General features: G+C 36.4%; 1 protein-coding gene across 4 annotated transcripts in view; it reads left to right on the top strand.

Annotated features, from left to right (window-relative positions):
• TPR (translocated promoter region, nuclear basket protein) overlaps positions 1 to 19,553 on the top strand; it is a 62,062-nt gene that overhangs the window by 41,985 nt on the left and 524 nt on the right. The window contains exons 40-51 of one of the 4 annotated variants that reach the window (XM_084865220.1): positions 122 to 205; positions 1,298 to 1,495; positions 2,289 to 2,420; positions 2,635 to 2,725; positions 11,667 to 11,848; positions 12,945 to 13,013; positions 13,153 to 13,244; positions 14,456 to 14,562; positions 15,783 to 15,878; positions 16,006 to 16,165; positions 17,631 to 17,749; positions 19,378 to 19,473. In XM_084865220.1, the coding sequence (XP_084721346.1) occupies positions 122 to 205; positions 1,298 to 1,495; positions 2,289 to 2,420; positions 2,635 to 2,725; positions 11,667 to 11,848; positions 12,945 to 13,013; positions 13,153 to 13,244; positions 14,456 to 14,562; positions 15,783 to 15,878; positions 16,006 to 16,165; positions 17,631 to 17,749; positions 19,378 to 19,473 (1,426 nt within the window). Of the gene's footprint in view, positions 1 to 121; positions 206 to 1,297; positions 1,496 to 2,288; positions 2,421 to 2,634; positions 2,726 to 11,666; positions 11,849 to 12,944; positions 13,014 to 13,149; positions 13,245 to 14,455; positions 14,563 to 15,782; positions 15,879 to 16,005; positions 16,166 to 17,630; positions 17,750 to 19,377; positions 19,474 to 19,553 lie in introns of all 4 variants that reach the window. The other 3 variants (XM_084865219.1, XM_084865222.1, XM_084865221.1) reach the window with 3 other exon arrangements.

Raw genomic sequence — 19,553 nt, 5'->3', positions numbered from 1 at the left:
AGTGAACATTTCTGATGTACAGTTTTATAAAATTACGAGCTTTGTTTTATTGGGAGAACTAGCTTAATTAATGCATTATCTCGTGAATAGATGTGACTAACACTTGTATATTGGGATTCAGGAAGAAGTTATGGCAGAAGAAAGTACTGATGGAGAGGTAGAGACTCAAGTATATAACCAAGATTCTCAAGATTCCATTGGAGAAGTAAGTAAAACATTTATCCATAGATTTTTTTTTTTTAAATTGCTCTGCTACTGTACTATCAACTAATCAATTGGCTGTTCTTGACATTGAAATATGTCATAAGTATGAAGTATGCATTGGAATTTGAAGACTTATTACAAACTTTAAAATGCAGAATATCTGGTTAATCTGTACATTGGTTACATGTTAAAATAATGTTTTGGTTCAGGTAAGTATATTATTAAAATTGATTTCCTCCATGTCTTATCTTTTTAAATGACTACTAGAAATTTTTAAATTGCATATGTGAATCACACTGTGACTCTTGTTATATTTCTATTGGATAACACTAATCTTATAATATCATTTTAGTAGTTTTGACACACATCTGTATATTTTGTGTGTGTGTGTATAACTATTATTTTTACTTGATTTTAGAGAGGGGGAGAGAGACATCAACAGGAGAGAGATACATTGATCAGTTGCCTCCCAAAGCTCCCCAACTAGGGATCAAACCCGCAACCTAGGTATGTACCCTGACTAGGAGTTGAACCCTCAACCTTCTCATGCATGGTATGACGCTCTAACCAACTGATCTACACTGGCCAGGGCAATTTTTTTTTTCTTGTATTATCCAATGATATTTATAATCCCTCTATAGGAAGACAATAAAGAAACCCAAAGGTTAGCTGAAACCGGTTTGGCTCAGTGGATAGAGCGTCGGCCTACGGGCTGAAGGGTCCCAGGTTCGATTCCGGTCAAGGGCATGTACCTTAGTTGTGGGCACCTCCCCGGTGGGGGGTGTGCAAGAGGCAGCTGGTCGATGTTTCTTTCTCATCAATGTTTCTAACTCTCTATCCCTCTCTCTTCCTCTCTGTAAAAAATCAATAAAAATATATTTTAAAAAATATTCATCTCCCTTTAAAAAAAAAAAAGAAAAGAAACCCAAAGGTTAATCTTTTGTTTTTAAAATTAATTCTTTTGAAAACCATGTTTTTAAAAATAAAATGCTCGTAGCCTATATGTGTTCTTTAGTCTTTACTTTGATGTATAATATATTATTGATAGATTTAAGTATATTCAACTTTTTATAATTTTTTTTAATTTTTAAAGGGAGTCACCCAAACAGATTATACGCCAATGGAAGACAGTGAAGAAACTTCTCAATCTTTACAAATAGATCTTGGAGCCCTTCAGTCAGATCAGCAAACAACTTCATCCCAAGATGGTCAAGGCAAAGGAGATGATGTCATTGTAATTGACAGTGATGATGAAGAAGAGGATGATGATGAAAATGATGGAGATCATGAGGTTTGAAATCACCCATTTTTGTTTTTAATTTATCTTTATTGTTCAAAGTATTACATATGTCTCTTCTCCTCCCCCCCACCCTCCCTGTCACTACCTCTGGCCCACTGTTGTCTATGTCCATGGGTTGTGCATATGTGCATATAAGTTCTTTGAAATGCTGAAATCATCCAGACTACTAATGCATCAAACAATAGATTCTGATTTTCTGTCAGTATAAATCGGTGATTTTGCTTTTTCTTTTACCTTGATTAGCTCCTAAATTAATATTTTATAGTGAAATTGAGTGTAGAACAGTGATGGGAAACCCCTTTGTTTTTTTTAAATGATTGCTAAAATGATTTGTTAGACTAGCTAGACTTAATCGTAAATCTCACTGTAGATGACTGGATTTAATTGTAAGATCTATGGTTTCTAGAAATAATAGGAGCAACTCAGATCTTCCCCCCCTACCACCCCCCCCCCCCCCCCCCATGGAGCACAATAGTCCTTTTCAAAAAAAATGAGGTATAATAATTGAGGCATTTTGACACTCTGTGTTTTATTTTGAGAGTTAATCCTATATTGACAGCTTCACATTTCAGATTCTGTTATTAATCAAACCTCATACTAAAACACAATTTTATCAGTCTTCAATGCCACGTACTAAATTTAAAATTAAAGTGGGTCACTTGACACCTTGTGGACATCTAGGAGCTTTAAGCATTGAACTGATTAGTTTCAAAGTATGTTATCAAGATGTTCAGAACATATGGGCCATATCCTAGATCTTTATATGTAGGGATCTTTTTAATAGGACTATGAAGAAGATGAGGAAGAAGATGATGATGATGAAGATGACACAGGGATGGGAGACGAGGGTGATGATAGTAATGAAGGCACCGGTAGTGCAGACGGCAATGATGGATATGAAGCTGATGATGCTGAGGTAACTGGTTAGAATTTTGACCATGCATTTTAAGGAATTCCTCAAAAAAAAAAACCTACTGTTCTTCAAGGTTATTAAAAGGCCTCTGTTCTTAGAACACTACAACTTTTTATACCTTTGGCTTTGTTTCTACACCTTTAGTGTAACTGATTAATATTTCTTAAGAAAATTATATTTGATTTATTTGTACTTAGTATTTATATTTTGTTTTTAGGGTGGTGATGGGACTGATCCAGGTACAGAAACAGAAGAAAGTATGGGTGGAGGTGAAAGTAATCAGAGAGCTGCTGATTCTCAAAATAGTGGTGAGATTCTTAGTCTCTTTTTCATGGAAGATTCTGGTATTTTCTAAATTAAGATTGCATTTATCACATAAAACGTGGTTAGTTAATTGGCAAGCTCAAGATTTATGCTTGTCCTAGCTTTGTCAGTTTATCCTGTCATAAAGTCTGCTATATTTATACCTGTAAAGTGCAGACATTATACTATCTTCTCTACCCCATTGGACTACTGTAAGGTTAAAACATTGAAACCTGTAAAATATTACAAATACCATGTGTTGCTGCTGTTCTTGTTAAGTGAAAAAATTAAATCAGGTACTTCTAACAGCAGTTCACAACCAGAAGAGGTCAGTCTAACAAGCTACATGTTTCAAGAGTGGATATTGGAGCTTCCCAATATTCATATTGTCTGCTTATCCAATTAATAAAAGCCTTTTTGACCAATATAGCATGCTTTTTGTTAAATTTTTGAAATGATGAGTTCTGGAGGGCCATTGAAATGGAGGCAGTAAAGGATTATGAGATTCATAGAAAAAAGATTTAGAATCATTTTTAAAAATTGGTGATCATCTAGAATTAATATATCCTGGTTTTATAGATAATATTAAGCCAAAATCATGAGTTCCAGTATAATAAAAAACATATATTTAGTCTAATGGAAAACAGTGTCTCTGAGTTTTTATATATACTTATTTTAAAGGCACTACAAGGTGCCTTCATTTGAATTAAGGACGGGCCAAATTCTATTTTAAATTTTTTAGGAGAAAAATAAACTAATGACTTTTAACCATATAATTAAGAATTGTATTTAAGAGATGAGGTAGAATGAGTATCATTAGTCTTAGGTAATACACATTTTATAAAACATTTGTAGATTAAAGATACATCTTTTGTGTAGTTGGGATAAAGAGGGGATTTTTTATATTTATTTATTGCCTTATTCTGAAACCAAAGTTCATGACCCTGGTGCTTTGAATGACCAAAAATCACAATGTCAGAATTCAGGGTGAGGAAAGGTTTATTGGTAGAGAAGGAAAAGATGGGAGACCTAATAGTGCCTTAGATCCATTTTGCTCGCTGGACTAAATTAAGGGGTTGAGGGAATAGGTATGTGGAAGCACTGACCAGGCAAGTTTTAATTTGAGGGCCTTGGAACTTAGCCATTTATGGTAAAGGGTGAACAAGACAGGATCTTCCTGGACAAGGGACCCTTGGCATCGGGAAGGATCACAGTGTTCAAGTTCTGGTTGTGTCCTGGTCCTTTGGTGGGAGTAGGGTGGGGAGTGAGACTTTGGTTCCAGGTGCAGCTGAAGGTCAAAGTTTTCTCTGTTTTGCTTCATCTGTGACTTGCAGTTTTGGTCTGTTGTTTCTGAAAAGCACTTCAGTGTTTTGTTGAACAGGATTGGACCATGTTTCTGTGGTTACAAATCCCCCCTTTTTGTTGTTCATTCCTTAATCTTGAGGGAAATAGGGCAACCAAGTCCAGGTTCAATTAAAAGGGAAGATTAGCTGTTGTCCATTGTGCCCCTGTTATCCAGCTTTTACTCCCATCTCTTCCATGATGGTCCCTGAGCCTTAGAGGGGACAAGCAGAGACCATAGCAATGGCAGAGGTGGCAGCAGGCCAGAATACCTGTGCTCTAATGAGATAAAGAATAAAGTAATTTTTGTTGTTATGTCCTCAAACCATGATGAGCAGGCAAGGTTTAGGAAAAGGGCAATTTTAGTTCTTAATGATTTCAAGTCACTACACACGAATTCAGCATCCAGTCCAGTTTACAAGTAACAAACAAAACACAAAAGGCCATGGACAGTGCTAGAATCTAATTTCCACAAAGGTATATTGTAGTTCCTATTGAAATATAACTTTCTCTCTAAAATCACCCTGATTTTTACCAAAAATAGCCTAGTGTATCTGCAAAATAAATCTAGTGTCAATAAACTTGGCCTCTGTACTTGTCTAACTGCAGCAAGAATAGTAATTAATCAGAGGTACCATTAAATGTGCTTTTCTGGAATTTTCATAAGGAATATTCAGATTGAACTTTAACCGCTCTAGACTAAAAAGCCATAAACTAATGAATATTAACCATATAATGAAGAATAGTCTTTAAGAGATGAGGTAGGGAGAGATTAATGATACATGGGTAATATACACTTTATGAAACATTTTGTAGATTTAAGATACATCTTTTGTGTAGTTGGGATAAAGAGGTTTTTTTTTTGTTTTGTTTTGTTTTTTTTGCCTTAATTCTGAAACCCAAATTCATACCCCTTGTGCTTTGAATGGCCAAAATTCAAACTGTCAAACTTATGCAGTACGTATAGATTTGGGTGAATTTCTCTGTTAAGGTTTCCAACATATTCTGAAGTTCTTTCTTTGTATCTCCCAAAACTCAACCTTAGTTCCTCACCTCACCTGTGAATTACATAAACAAGGCTATTTTCCCATAGGGTTTTTTATTTGCTTCAGAAGTCAATCTTAACTCTTCAACGATTTCTGGTCACATCTGTATCTGCATGTCTCTCTCAAACATAACTTTTCAGTCAAAGCCTTGGTAATAAAACCAAGTTTTCAATTGTATCCCGTTATAAAGAAAACGTTATTATTGAACTTTGGTGGCAAATAATAACCTTGCCATGAAAATCAAAACACTCCTTAGATATTTCTAGATTCTGGAAGGATCTAGTAAGGAGAAAAAAATAAATGTTTCAATTCTGCTAAGAGATATAGTTTACCAAATTGCTAAGTCATTAGTAAATACATTTCCTTTTATTTGGAAAACAAAAGATTAAAAGAAGTCAACAATTTCAAATGAAAACATCATTAAAATTATAACCCTTTTCATCAATTCATTCAGTTCAATGAAATTGAACTTGTTCTGCTTGAATCCAGTTTTTCCTGTTAATGGCAAGGTTGTCTCTCAGGGTTTATATGGTTTGCTCAGTAAAGTGGTTATCTCAGTCATTAGATATTGTGTAAGTGGGAAACAAATTTTCTAACAGTTTCTTTGCCATTGTAAAGAACCTTGTGGCAGAAGAAAGCTTCAACTCATCCAGATTACATTCAAAATCCAGATTTTGCTCTGGAAGATAACCTATTCTTAGTGCCTATAACAACAAAATATGTACATTTTTCTTTGTCATATATAGGTGTGTGTCTTTCTTTAGAGCCTTTTCCAAATTTCTGATAAAGTACTGTAAATTCTGAAAGAAAAGTAAGAAATGCTGTTTACATAGCAAAACTTTAGTTCTTGCTATTTAGGAGATTTAGTTTTCTTAACTAATCAAATACCTGATTAATATAACACAAAATTATTTTGACAAAGCACAGAATATTTGCTTTCTAGGCAGACAACTTTTTCACAGTTGCAGTAACAGAGCAGTAGTCTTTTTCAGTGAAGACCAGTAGTCTTTTTCAGTATCGACTTAATTATTTGGCTAATAAACACCAGTAGAATACAAATATTGTTTAATTCTGTAAATTCTGAAGTTATGCCTATTTAACCAAACCAATTTAAAGCCAGCTTTAATATAAAATATTTTTTTAGATTATGTGATTCTGAAAAGCATCTGGGTTAGTCTGTTAGGTTTTTTTGAGAATTCTTATATAAGCACAACTTTAAGCCAATTGAATATAAATTAGCAATTCTTATATAAGCACAACTTTAAGCCAATTGAATATAAATTAGCAATACTCCACAGGGTAGATATTGATATACATAAACATTCAGACCAATGGAGACAAATCTCATAGCTTTCATTTTTGTTTTTAAATCTTTATTATTGAGGGTATTAGAGATGTCTCCCCCCCCCCCCCCCCCCCCCCATTTCTTCCTCCACCCAGTTCCTATTCTGTCCCAGGCCTTCACCACCCTATTGTCTGTGTCCATAGGTAATTAATATAAATGCATGTAAGATCTTTGGCTAATCTCTTACCATTCCCCTCCTCCCCTTCCCTCTTAGATTTGTTGGTCTGTTTCCATGCCTCTGATTCTATTGTATTCACCAGTTTATTCTGTTCATTAGATTTCTTACTCGTTTTATTTTTAGATTCAGTTGTTAATGTATTTATTGTCTCTTTATTCATATTTTTTATATTTTTCTTCTTCCTCTTCTTAAAAGAATACCCTTCAATATTTCATGTAACACTGGTTTGGTGGTCATGAACTCCTTTAGCTTTTTCTTGTCTGTGAAGCTCTTTATCTGACCTTTAGTTCTAAATGATAGCTTTTCTGGTTGTAGGCCATTTTGAATATTTTTTTACCACTCGTTTTTGGCCTGCAAAGTTTCTGTTGAGAAATCAGTTGGCAGTCAGATGGGTGTTTCCTTTTGGTAACTAGCTGCTTTTCTCTTGATGCTTTTAAGATTCCCTCTTTGTCTTTAGCTCTTGGCATTTTGATTATGATGTGTCTCAGTGTGGGCCTCTTTGGGTTCCTCTTGTTTGGAACTATGTGCTTCCTGGGCTTGTAAATCTATTTCTTTCACCAGATAGGGGGAGTTTTCTGTCATTATTTCTTCAAATAAAATTTCAATATTTTGCTCTCCCTCCTGGTACCCCCATAATGCAAATGTTGTCCCAGAGACTCTTTACATTATCTTCATATTTTTCTATTCTTTTTGCTCCACTGATTGGGTGATTTTTGCTTCTTCCTTTCCAAATCATTGATTTGATTCTCGGAATCATCTACCATTGAATCCCTATAAATTATTCTTTATTTGTTAGTGTATGCTTAATTTCTGACACATCTTTTTCATGTTTTTGACATTCTTACTAAGATCCTTGAATGTATCACTAAGTCCCTTGAAGCTCTGTTTGAATCCCTTGAATGTCTCATTAAGATCCTTGAGTAACCTTATAACCATGGTTTTGAACTTTGCATCCAGTAGTTTGTTTGCTTTGATTTCTTTCATTTGTGACATGTTTCTTATCTCCATATTTTGGCTGCTTCCCTATTTTTGTTTCTATGTATTAGGTAGAGCTGCCTAACTGGTAGAATTGCCTTGGGTAGTAGGTGTCCTGTGGGGCCCAGTAGCCCAGCCTCCCAGTCACTTCAGCTAGGCACTCTAGGTATGCCCTTGTGTGGGCTGTGTGCATAGTCTTGTAGCTGGACCTTGATTGCTGTTGGCATCACTGGGACGAATTGACGCCCAGGCCAATTGGCTGTGAGTTCCAACTGCGACTACAGTGCAAGAGCAGCTGTGCCGAAGACACCCCTGTGGAGCAGGACTTGCTTCAGTAGTGCTTTGATGCTCACTGAGTCTGGCCCTTTAGTGTGTTGCTTGTGGATGTGTACAGTTGTAATCTGGTATGCTCTGAAGCTGTCCACTGGGTGCACTGGCTCTGGGTCCACCGGCAGGAGCTCTACGGAGAGAAAATCCTATAGATGGCTGCTACTTGTATTGAACTTGTGAAGCAAGGCAGGCTGGTGCTAGTGCAGGTCTTGGGCCTTTTATTTATAGTCTTGGTACACTGACTCAAGCTGCTGTTTGTTTCAGAGATTTTAGGAAAGTCTGAAGCCTGAGTCAGGACAGGCCATTCATATGGAAAAGCTGCTACAAACAGCTTGGGTGGGGCTGCAAATTGGATGGGGTGGGGTCTCAGAGAATCACCAGGGTAGAGGAAACTGTGTGAGCCAAGCTGATGGAAACTCAGGGCTACCAGTCAGCTCTGAAATGAGGGAGGTCCCAGCACAGGAACAGTGATCCCTGGAAGGACCCCCATGTTCCTGCCCTGAAGCCAGACAGTCCACTTCCTTCCTGTATGTGTCTTGGTCCCCCAAAGCCACCCAGAGGTAGAGATCTAGTCAGAGTAAGTTCATGCACTGGCCCTTTATGGGAATACATGGGTCTCCAGCAGCCTCCATGTCACTCAGCCACAATCCCCGCTGGTTTTTACAATCCAAAGTTGTAAAGCTCTGAAACCCTAGGCTAGGGGTCTGGTGTGGGGCTGGGACCCCTTGTTTCTCACAGTAGAAGAGCAGCTGAAATATCCCTCCTGATTTAAAAAAATAAAAACAGCAAGGGTACCGGTCCAGCCCATTTTGTGCCTCTGACCCTCCGACGAGTCTCAGTGTGCTTTCTTTTTTATTTCTCTAGTTGGACTTCCATTTGTCCAGCTTTCAGGTGGTTCTGAATGATGGTGGTTTCGTATTTCAGTTGTAATTTTGATGTGGTTGTGTGAGGCAGCAAGTACCGGTGTTTACCTACTCTGCCATCTTGGTTCTCAATCATATGCATTTTAAAGCATTCGCTTTTATGGCCCAAGCGCAGTGAATAACTCAGGGTTGTAAAACTGGATCCAAGTGATGTTTCTGGCAGATGGACTGAGTGAGTGAGGATTTTACTCAGATGACCAAGCTTTGCATGCTATAAGAATTCCTTTAAAGCTATTATTAAAGTAATTATCAGTCAAAGAATGCATTCCATTGTCTCCAAGGGGCCTGAGAGCCTCTTCTTCAAGGGTGCCCCTTAACATGGACACTTGTCAACAAACACAAACAACAGAAAATGGAAAGTGCACAATAAAGTTCAAATGCTCAGGTTAAAAAAAAAAAAAAGGTGGCTTCAGGAGGCCTGAGTTAAAAGTGGTAGATTTTCCTGGAGGAAGATGGCTAAAATGGAGCCTGAGCACACATGGCAGCTGCCACATGTCTGCAGATGAAGATGTGGGAGGGGAAGAAGCCACAGACCCAATATCACTTCTTAACTTCAAGTCGATGAACAAAGTACACACAGCGAGATCAACATATAACACACAAACAAGGTAATTGATCTTAGATAAACTATAACAGTTACAGATTTCAAATTCAAGTGGCCAAACGAGTTCAAAAATCAGGTAAAAATCCTATAATTATTCTCTTCTCCAACAGGGAAACAAAATAAATGTGGTTTATTTAAAAGGAAAACGGAAGAGAAAGGAGTTCCTGGTTGTACAAGCCAGGATGACTTACCTACTTCCCAGTCAAATACATTGGCTTGCAGACACAACAGATATACTTCCCACTGTCTACCACAAACAAAGACACAAATGAGTAGAGCCCAGAAGTCCTGAACCTGCTCTTAAATGGAGGCCCCCAAATAAGTTTAAAATGCAGGTAGTTTTGTCCCAAGGTAGAGAAAGCCCACCTAGAGGATTCCGGGGTGCACACCCCCAAAATGGAGCAACTTACCCCAAAACAAAACCAATGTAGATTGAAGTCCAAAGGCATTTTCTTTTTTTCTTTTTTATAAATTTTATTGATTTTTTACAGAGAGGAAGGGAGAGGGATAGAGAGTTAGAAACATCAATGAGAGAGAAACATTGATCTGCTGCCTCCTGCACACCTACTGGGGATGTGCCTGCAACCAAGGTACATGCCGTTGACCGGAATCGAACCTGGGACCCTTCAGTCCACAGGCCAACGCTCTATCCACTGAGCCAAACCGGCCAGGGCCAAAGGCATTTTCTTATTCCAAATGAGCTCTGTGCTGATTTGGCCAGCGCCTGCCAGGGAAAGTACCTTCCGAGTCCTCAGGGCAAAACATCCTTGGAGGCTGTTCCAGGTTTGGCCTACCATAAGCACTGGCTCCTGACTGGCTCACCAAATAGTTACTGAAAGCAAAGTTTGTGTGCCCAGTGCTTAGGCCAAAACTCAAAATGTTCGAGCTTGGAGTAAGAAAAGGTTTATTGATCAAGAAGATGCCAAGGGAGAAGATGGGAGGCCTAAATGGTACCTTATATCCATCTTACTGGCCTAGGTTAATGGTTTTTAAGGGGCTAGAGGGAATAGTGCTGACAAGGCAAGTTGTAATTGGGGACCTTGGAACTTGGACATTTATGGTAACAGGCATCAACACTGGATCTTCCTGGACAACAGTTTCTTGGTGTCTGAAAGGGTTCCAGTGTTCAAGTTGGATTATGTCATGGTCCTTTGGTTAAAGGGGGAGGAGACTTTAGTTCAGGTATACAACTGGAAACCAAAGCTCATTCCTCTGCATGTGCTTCACTTCATGACCTGCAGTTTTGCTCCACTCTGAAATGAGCTTCAGTGTCTTTTTAGGATAGGTCCATTTTGAGCTGATTTCTGTAGTGGTATCTCTAAATGCTATGTATTTTTAAGGGGAAATGTTCATATCCATTTTTCCCAGATAGAAAGCATATAGCAGATGCTCATTGAATACTAGCTAGAGAGTTTTCCTTTTTACAATCATGCAGAAATTGGCCTGGTAGTCTGGATAAAATTTAATTAGTGGATAGATTATGTACATTGCCAATAGTTACAAAAATGCTTTTTCTGAGCATGTATACTTGTATTGAATTAATTCTCACAATAAGCTTGTCAGGTTTAAGTACCAGTGTAGAATCTGAGAAACAGAAGCAGAAATAAGCAAAGTGACTTAACCAAGGTCACAAAGCTATTAAGTCTTAAAGCTAGAATCTGTTCTAGACCTAACTTTTAAACTACTACCTTATTGAACTTTCAAAGTAGGTAATAGTTTCTGATGTTTCTACCATGTATATTGTAGACCCAGACATCTGAAGAATCATTAAATTCAAAATTTAGGAAAACCAAAATATGAGTACCATTATTAGGTTTTTCCCAATAGTCTTCATCCTGTTTGAGTGTAATACTGATGCCATAGTAGTCTTACTCTAAGGAATTTGCCAAAATGTATTAAATTTTTATGTTATCATGTGTTAGGCTAAGTGTTTATGACTACTATTTGAAACCTTCAGGAAAATCTTTCTTGTAAATTACATCTGTTGCATTAACCAACCAAAAAGATTAAGGAACTTGGCTAAAAGCCATACTACTGATAATTGCTTACCCATTATCTCTGGGCCCACCATACCTCACTACTTTTTACTTCTGAAATTACAGCTGAGGTGAACATTCCTAGTGGCAAGATGGATACTTTAGGGATTGTCCACATTACTTTGCAGTAAGTTTAATAGTTCAAAATAAGCTTCTCTTTTCCTGTAGGTGAAGGAAATACAGGTTCTGCCGAGTCCTCTTTTCCCCAGGAGCTTTCTAGAGAACAGCCATCATCAGCATCTGAAAGACAGACCCCTCGAGCACCTCAGTCACCAAGGCGTCCACCTCACCCGCTTCCCCCAAGACTAACCATTCATGCACCACCTCAAGAGTTGGGACCACCCGTTCAGGTATTAAAAGTAGTGGCCGTTCTGAAAAATGAACTTTTAAAAATCTTGGCTCTTTTCCCTTTCCATTAAATATTGCCTCTCCCCCCCACCCCCACACTCCCTCGAAATTAAGTTAACCCTTTAATGTTTTGGCATATTTTTATAAATTTTTTGAACTGAAATGAATCTCTGATTTCCTTGAAAAGGCAAGGCTGACGAGAAGTTATGCATAAGATGAAATGGTTATAGTCATAGCAGATAAAAGTCTGGTCACTGGTTATACAGATTACAAAAGGAAAAAGATTTTCTTGGATTTTAATTAACGTAAATGTATTTTAGCAGTTGACCACCATCTGTTTTGAAGTGGTTTTTTTTTTTTAAAGGAAATTCTGTTCTGCTTAACAAAACATTCTCTTCGTTTTTTAATAATCATACATATTAATTCCCACTTTGAAAATTAATGAAAGTGTGCATAACCCTTTACATGTAGCCTAATCAGAAGCTCTTGCAGAAACAGAACAAGTGCAAAGGCTCTATTAATAATCGAGCTTGAGTTTTAACACTTGAGAGCATGGAACATTTTCAAGTGTAGATCTAAAATACCATTTGTGAAGAAAACTGCATTATGTCAAAATATACGTAAAGTCTTAAAAGAGTGTGTATGGATCCTTTAAAATATACCAAATCTATGAGTTTAAAATTGACTAAATTGAGAAACAGTTTATCTGTAGTTAGTACTGCTAGTAATCTTTCCAAAAGATAAACCATAAAATTCAAAAGCATACTTACTAATGAATAAATTAGTTACAAAGAAATGATATGATCAAAGATTAGTTTTAAATATTGATTAATATTCTGTCTATTAGTTAATGAAATATTTGTTGGTTTAATGTTACAGTCTGAATAATTAAAAAGTTGTCATAGTTTAAAACTCTTTTCTTTAGTATAAAATTAGTGGCAGTTTTTCCTGAAGAAATATTCTGATGATGATTATATAATCTGCTAGCATTTTGGTTATTTTATTACCAAGTAAGCATAATAAGCTCCATTGATATTTAGTGTTTGTTTCATTGTCTAATTCCTTAAAAACAAAAATGTTATGCCTTTCTTGGCCCAGAGAATTCAGATGACTCGGAGGCAGTCTGTAGGACGTGGGCTTCAATTGACCCCAGGGATTGGTAGCATGGTAAGTGCCTACTCCCCCCCCCCCCCCTCCCATCCCCCCCAATTAAAATCAGTTTATTTGTTCAGCAAATGTTTGTGTAGTCGGTATGTGTGTTTCTGTCATGTCTGTATAATTCCTTTTTTTGTTTTTGTTTTAGCAGCAGCATTTTTTTGATGATGAAGACAGAACAGTTCCAAGTACTCCCACTCTTGTGGTGCCACATCGTACTGATGGATTTGCTGAAGCAATTCAGTAAGTGAATGAAAGAGAAACATTTTGTGACTAATCAAATTTTTACTGCTTTGCTGTTAATCTGTTTACATTTGATTGACTCATATTCCTTGAGTCTTCTGTGTACTATTTTCAGGGGGTAGTATGGGAGGGTTGACAATGTAGTGTTGGGGAAAATTATATAGAGGGAATGAAATACAGTTGCTTCATCAGGAATTTGAAGTTTAGAGTCAGTGTAATAATGGTTAAGAACATGGAGTTTAGAGTTAAAATACCTGGGTTTGAAACCTAGCTGTTCTGCTTACTAGCTGTATCAAGTTATTTAGGTTCTCTGTTCCTGAGTATCCTCATGTTACTTATGGGAATGATGATGTAATAGTTCCCACCTTATAAGTTGTGAGAATTACAGAATTTATGTTAATATGTTTAGAATATTATTAACAGATAGTAAAATGCTTTGTAGACTGGTGGTGTTGATAAATACAGTGATCATGGTGGATAGTATTGTGAAAGCATTAAGCATATGAGCAAATAAATATAATCTTAATAATCTAGGAGAATAGAGGTATAAGCAATAATCTTTATTAACACAAATGAAGAATTTATTTATTTCAACAATTAAGAGGAAAGAGTCCGAGAATACTTAATGGGAACATCATTAAATCCTTAACACTTATTGAGCATTTCCATAAATCAGTTTATTTAATCCTCATACCAAGAGAGTGTTATTGTTGCTCTTTTGTAGATAAGGAAGCACAGAGCTGTTAATGAATTTGCCAGAGGTCAAACAGCCAGGAAGTGGCAGTTTTTGGTTTCAAACTAGTCACTCTGGCTCTAGAACCTATGTAAACTATTATGCTATACCACTCCACTTAGAGGATAAAAAGGCTTTCCATGTGAAAATATATGTGCTTAATAGATACATAGAGATATGTTTAGTATTTACATAGATACATAGAGATTTCTAACAGATTCAAGAAATAGGCATATAGTTCAGAGACATGAAAGTTATTTATATATAAATCATGTTTATATGAAACACATGTAGTATGAGTTAATATTGTTACCAAAATCTTTGCTGATATTTTGAAAAAGTATAAGAATTCCTAATCGACTTTTTGTTTTCCATCATTTTCCTTCCCATTTTGTTTATGCTCATTTTTTCCTATATTTTTATCATTGTGCACAGGGTAACTTTACATTTCATCTTAAATCAATTTTTGTCTATTTAGTTCCCCACAAGTTGCTGGTGTTCCTAGATTCCGGTTTGGGCCACCTGAAGATATGCCACAGACAAGTTCTAGTCACTCTGATCTTGGCCAGCTGGCTTCTCAAGGAGGTAAATAGCTAAAGACTTGTATTTCGTGGGTTTGCTTATATTTGGTAATAAACTACTGTGATGTGATTTTTTTAAAGCACACATAAATATAAAAGAAATTGAAATCTTAATTCCTCTTAATTTATGGGAAAAGCTGTAATATATATACTATTTACAAAACATCGTCTTTTATATAAATCTTTTCAACAAAATTCTGAGTTCTTTGAACATAAACCCTAGCTGCTACATTTATCTCTCTTCTGGCACCTAGTATAGCATCATACGTGTACTAAGTGTTAAGAAATATTTCTTAAACCAGTAAACATACGAAAATACTACCACCCGTTCTAAAGTTTCTAGAAGAAATGCAACATATTTGTGCTTGATTTGACAGTTTCCATTTTACCAATAAAACACACAATTTAACATTTCTAGTTAAATGCATAATACAAGTTAAGATACTTTCCATTAACGTTAAAAATAAGAAAAATGAAATGTTAAAAATATGTGCAATAAAATGATTCCTAAATTAAGTAATAGTGTTGATTATTTGGACATGAATTATGCATTTCTGGAATTAATGACATTTAATCTTCATTTGGTACCCATATAGGCCACTATATTCCTAGGAAGCTATTATATAGCATTGTATAAGTGAATAGGGAATGCATACTACTTTAGTTAAGTCCTAAGCAAAAGACTAATCTGTAGCCCTCGTATAAGTCATATAGTATAAATTTGTCCCTGATGGTTTAGGATATTAGTTTTAACACTATGCCTCTACAATATGAAATTGTGAGTTAACTTCATATAAATTCAAAATTTTGTGTGGCAATTTCTAGACTTGGAAGATGCCACCACTTTGTATCTTTGGGAAAGTTAATCAACCTTCTTAAAATTTAGTTTTGATAGCAAAAAGGGGACTAAATAATGCCTTGCAGTTTTGGTGATAAGTAGAATCTAACATAGTTGGATATTCAGTCAAGTTACCTTGTATAAAACTATAAGAACAGCTTTAGCTGTTTGTTTTTTTAAGATACTTATATTAGTGTTAGGGAGCTTATAGGACGTGTTTAAATTGTATTAACATTCTTGAGAGATTCATGTTTGCTTGATGGGCTAATTATGGATTTTAACAAAGTTGTGTCTTTGCTGATCCTTTTTTTCTTTCAGGTGCCTCGCATTTGTCACTTTTTTTTTTTTTGTATTTTTCATTCATTAATATTCAGAATTGTCTTTAGGTTTAGGAATGTATGAAACACCCCTCTTCCTAGCTCATGAAGAAGAGTCCGGTGGCCGAAGTGTTCCCACTACTCCTCTGCAAGTAGCAGCTCCAGGTAGGTATCCTGTGACTGGAGTGTGTGTTTCATTGGTAAAATGGAAACTTGTGAGGCATCTTTTGGCTGAAAATTAGATAAACCACAAAGTTAAAGTGTTCGTTGCTTTTCTGGTCTTGTTTTGAAGTGAACGTATTTACTGAGAGTAGTACCACCTCTGATGCTTCAGAGCATGCCTCTCAGTCTGTTCCAATGGTGACAACGTCGACTGGCACTTTATCCACAACCAATGAAACAGCAGCAGGTGATGATGGCGATGAAGTGTTTGTGGAGGCAGAATCTGAAGGGTAAATGTTTACTTTGTAATATTTGCTTGCTTTAGATTTGCCAGACTTTTGCATTTGTTTTCCTTTAGCCAGGAAACAATCTGTTGAGCTGTATTTTCAGTTGCATCTTATTACAAAAGTAAACCAAGCCATCTATTTTGAAAGATTAATTTTTGCATATAATAATATTTTGGGACTTGGAGGTTGTTATTACAGGAGACAAATGTTAGCTCCCTAAACATTGTTCTAGAATAAATATATTATGCAAAATATTTCTTTAAAATCACTGGTACTCTCCCACTAATGTAGCTGCTTGAACTTTTTCCAAAAAAAGAGAAGTCAATCTGTGAAAGTTAGGAATATTAGAAAATGATTTAACTTTCCATTTAGTAGTGGGCTTTCAAATGAACCTCACTTATCCTTAATGTGCATTTAGAACTTCTTATAAATTAGAAATTATCTAGTTTTCAAGACTTGACTATTGGTAATACATGTGTTATAAACAAAGTAGTCTTTGAGAAGTTTAATTTATTTTTAAATATATTTTTATTGATTTCAGAGAGGAAGGGAAAAGAAACATCAATGATGAGAGAGTGTCAATGACTGGCTGTCTCTTGCTCACACCTCACTGGGAGTTGGGAATTGAAACCTGACCTCTTGGTTCATAGGTCGATGCTCAACCCCTGAGCCACACCAGCCAGTCAGAAACCTACTTTTTATAAATAAAAAGTTGGGCTACTTCATGAGTCATAAGCAGAGCTAGAAGTAGAACCCAGATTTCCTGCCATGTATGCAGGTCACTTCATAGAAGTCATTTCTAACCCATACAGTACCTTTGCAAAGTGTCGTTTTACAAGTGAGAAAGCTCTGAGTCAGAGCATATACCTCTGGTGGCTGACTCCAGCCCCATATGTTTTATTTAGCTTCACACCTGACCAACACTGTTCAGCGTAGACACATAGTCATGAGAGAGAACTTCAGGTACATTGTTACTAATAACTACTAAAATTGAAGTTGTTTTGTACACTCTTATCTCACTTGCTTTTCGATTGCTTTCCTGAATGGGAGAGAGAAATGGCCATTGAGCCAGGGATTCTACCCATAGCCTGTCTCATCTGCGCCAGAGCCCCTTTTGAGTTAGAGGTCTGTTATTAATAGTAGTGACTTGTGAATTATTTTATTACTATACTCTCCTAGAAAGTTGTTTTGAGGTTTATCAAAATCTGGATAACATATCTCCTGCAAATGTTAAGAATGTAAACATCCCTTATCAAAAAGAAAAAGATTATAAAAGAGAAAAACTAAATTTGCAATATGTCCCCTACCCCTTTAAAAATATATATGGCTACCAATATCAGAGTTGGCAGTTTTGATTTAGAGTAGAACTCTGCATTAAGTGATAAATTATATGGAAAAGAGTTTGGAAACAATAGGATACACTCTAGAATCAGTTTTATATTTTCTAATCAATTTTTACCTTTCTTAGTATTAGTTCAGAAGCAGGCCTAGAAATTGATAGCCAGCAGGAAGAAGAACCTGTGCAGGCATCTGATGAGTCGGATCTTCCTTCCACCAGCCAGGATCCTCCTTCCAGCTCTTCTGTAGGTAAGTCCCAGCTGTTGACTACATGTAGCTTTACACATCACTCTTGTTTGCCAGACACTTTTATTGGTAACAATTTTATCTTTTCCCCCCCCTTAATTGTAAAATGCTTTATTTAAAAGGGAATTTTATTTTCTTACAAGGAACTTGGTTTATATTAAAGAAAATTGGTTGTATTAGTGGTGCTAAAAGGGCTGTGGAGGAGGGGTGGTTACTAAGGAGTAGTACTATAGGCCTCTCTTGCCTAAACCAGAGCAGTTCCATTTTTGTTTGTTCTACATATTAGTGTTCTACAGCGATCTGATAGTTATTGAGCACTTACTATGTATCAGACAGGAGGCAAAGCCCTTTATATATTTACTCATTTAATTCTCACATCATTCCAATGTGGTAAGCATTCACCCCCAATTTATAGTTATGGAAACTGATGCACTGAAAGGTTTAATAACTTCTCCAAAGTCACATAACTAGTAAAGAATAGGCAAGCCTGAGCAAGTGCAGAGACTCCAATCTTAAACATACTAAACCAACTTGCCTATCTCAAAATTTTTAGGTAGGGAATTACTTTTATTTTAAAAAAAAAATACAGTACTCAGTCATTCACTCCGACTATTTTCATTTTGAATTGTTATAGCAGCCATTCTCCAACTGCCAAGTTTTATGGAAAACATGCAGTTACCACGTTCTTAGTCATGGAACAGTGCCATCTCAGGGTCTCTTCTCCCTCTCCGCTGCTTCTCTGGCACACCAGCCTATAGCAGCATCCCTAGTTTCCAATCTCACATCCACCTTTTAGCAGCTAACTTTGCTTATGAATGTCCAGTGATTTAATCTTGCAGCTGAGATTGTATTAATGATAGTTGTAGACTTTTCTAATTAGTGAAATTTAGTGCCCCCCATTATATTCTAACATCCCATGAAAATTGTTTTTTCTCAACAGAATTGGAACTAGTTATATCATGCTAGAGCTTATATGGAAAAATATGGTTCTTGTCCCCTTTTCAGTATAATAGGAAATCAGAATCTTTATTTGAAAATATAACACACTAAACTTTCCCACTTGAGCAGTTATTCATTTGGTTAAATATTTGAGTGTCTACCACGTGTTGTCGGGCAATTTCACAGAAAGCACTAGTAAGAGTGACGTTTAAGTAAACACTGTGCGGTCATTTGGGGGAAGAGCATTCTAGGATGAGAGAAACAGCAAGTGCAAAGTCCACGAGGCAGGAGTGTGTGTTCAAGGTCAGCAAGGAGGCCTGAGTGGCTAGACTACAGTAAGGACGGAGAGATTAGCAGGTGACAGGGTACATCTAGTAGGTCATGGTAATTGCATTGACTTTCATAGATAAAGTTTGGGGAGGGTTTCAGTTGCAGTGACATGATCTGACTTAAAGACTTGACCATGTCAGTTTGGCTGCTGTGTAGAGAAGAGACTGAAAAAAGTAATGAACAGAAACAAGGAGAAAATTTGGAGAACATTCCAGGTAAAGATGTTTTAGACAGGATTATAGAGTTCAGGTTATGGGAAGAGGTCATATTTGGGATATAAATACAGGAATTTCTTATCCTTTTTAAAAAACTTTTAAAAAACTTTTAAATATTAAACTTTTAAATATTGTTTTTCTTCTTAGATACTAGCAGTAGTCAGCCAAAGCCTTTCAGACGAGTAAGACTTCAGACAACATTGAGACAAGGTGTCCGTGGTCGTCAGTTTAACAGACAGAGAGGTAAATTTCTAACATCCTGACTACATGATAGGATGATAAACGGAAGAATTTTTCTCATTTAAGCCTTCAACTAGTTATCT

The sequence above is a fragment of the Pipistrellus hanaki genome (assembly GCF_964339955.1).
Source record: "Pipistrellus hanaki genome assembly, chromosome: 18".
NCBI classification, from domain to species: Eukaryota; Metazoa; Chordata; class Mammalia; order Chiroptera; family Vespertilionidae; genus Pipistrellus; species Pipistrellus hanaki.
Note: the sequence above shows the minus strand (reverse complement) of the source record. Positions and strands in the feature narration are given on the sequence as shown.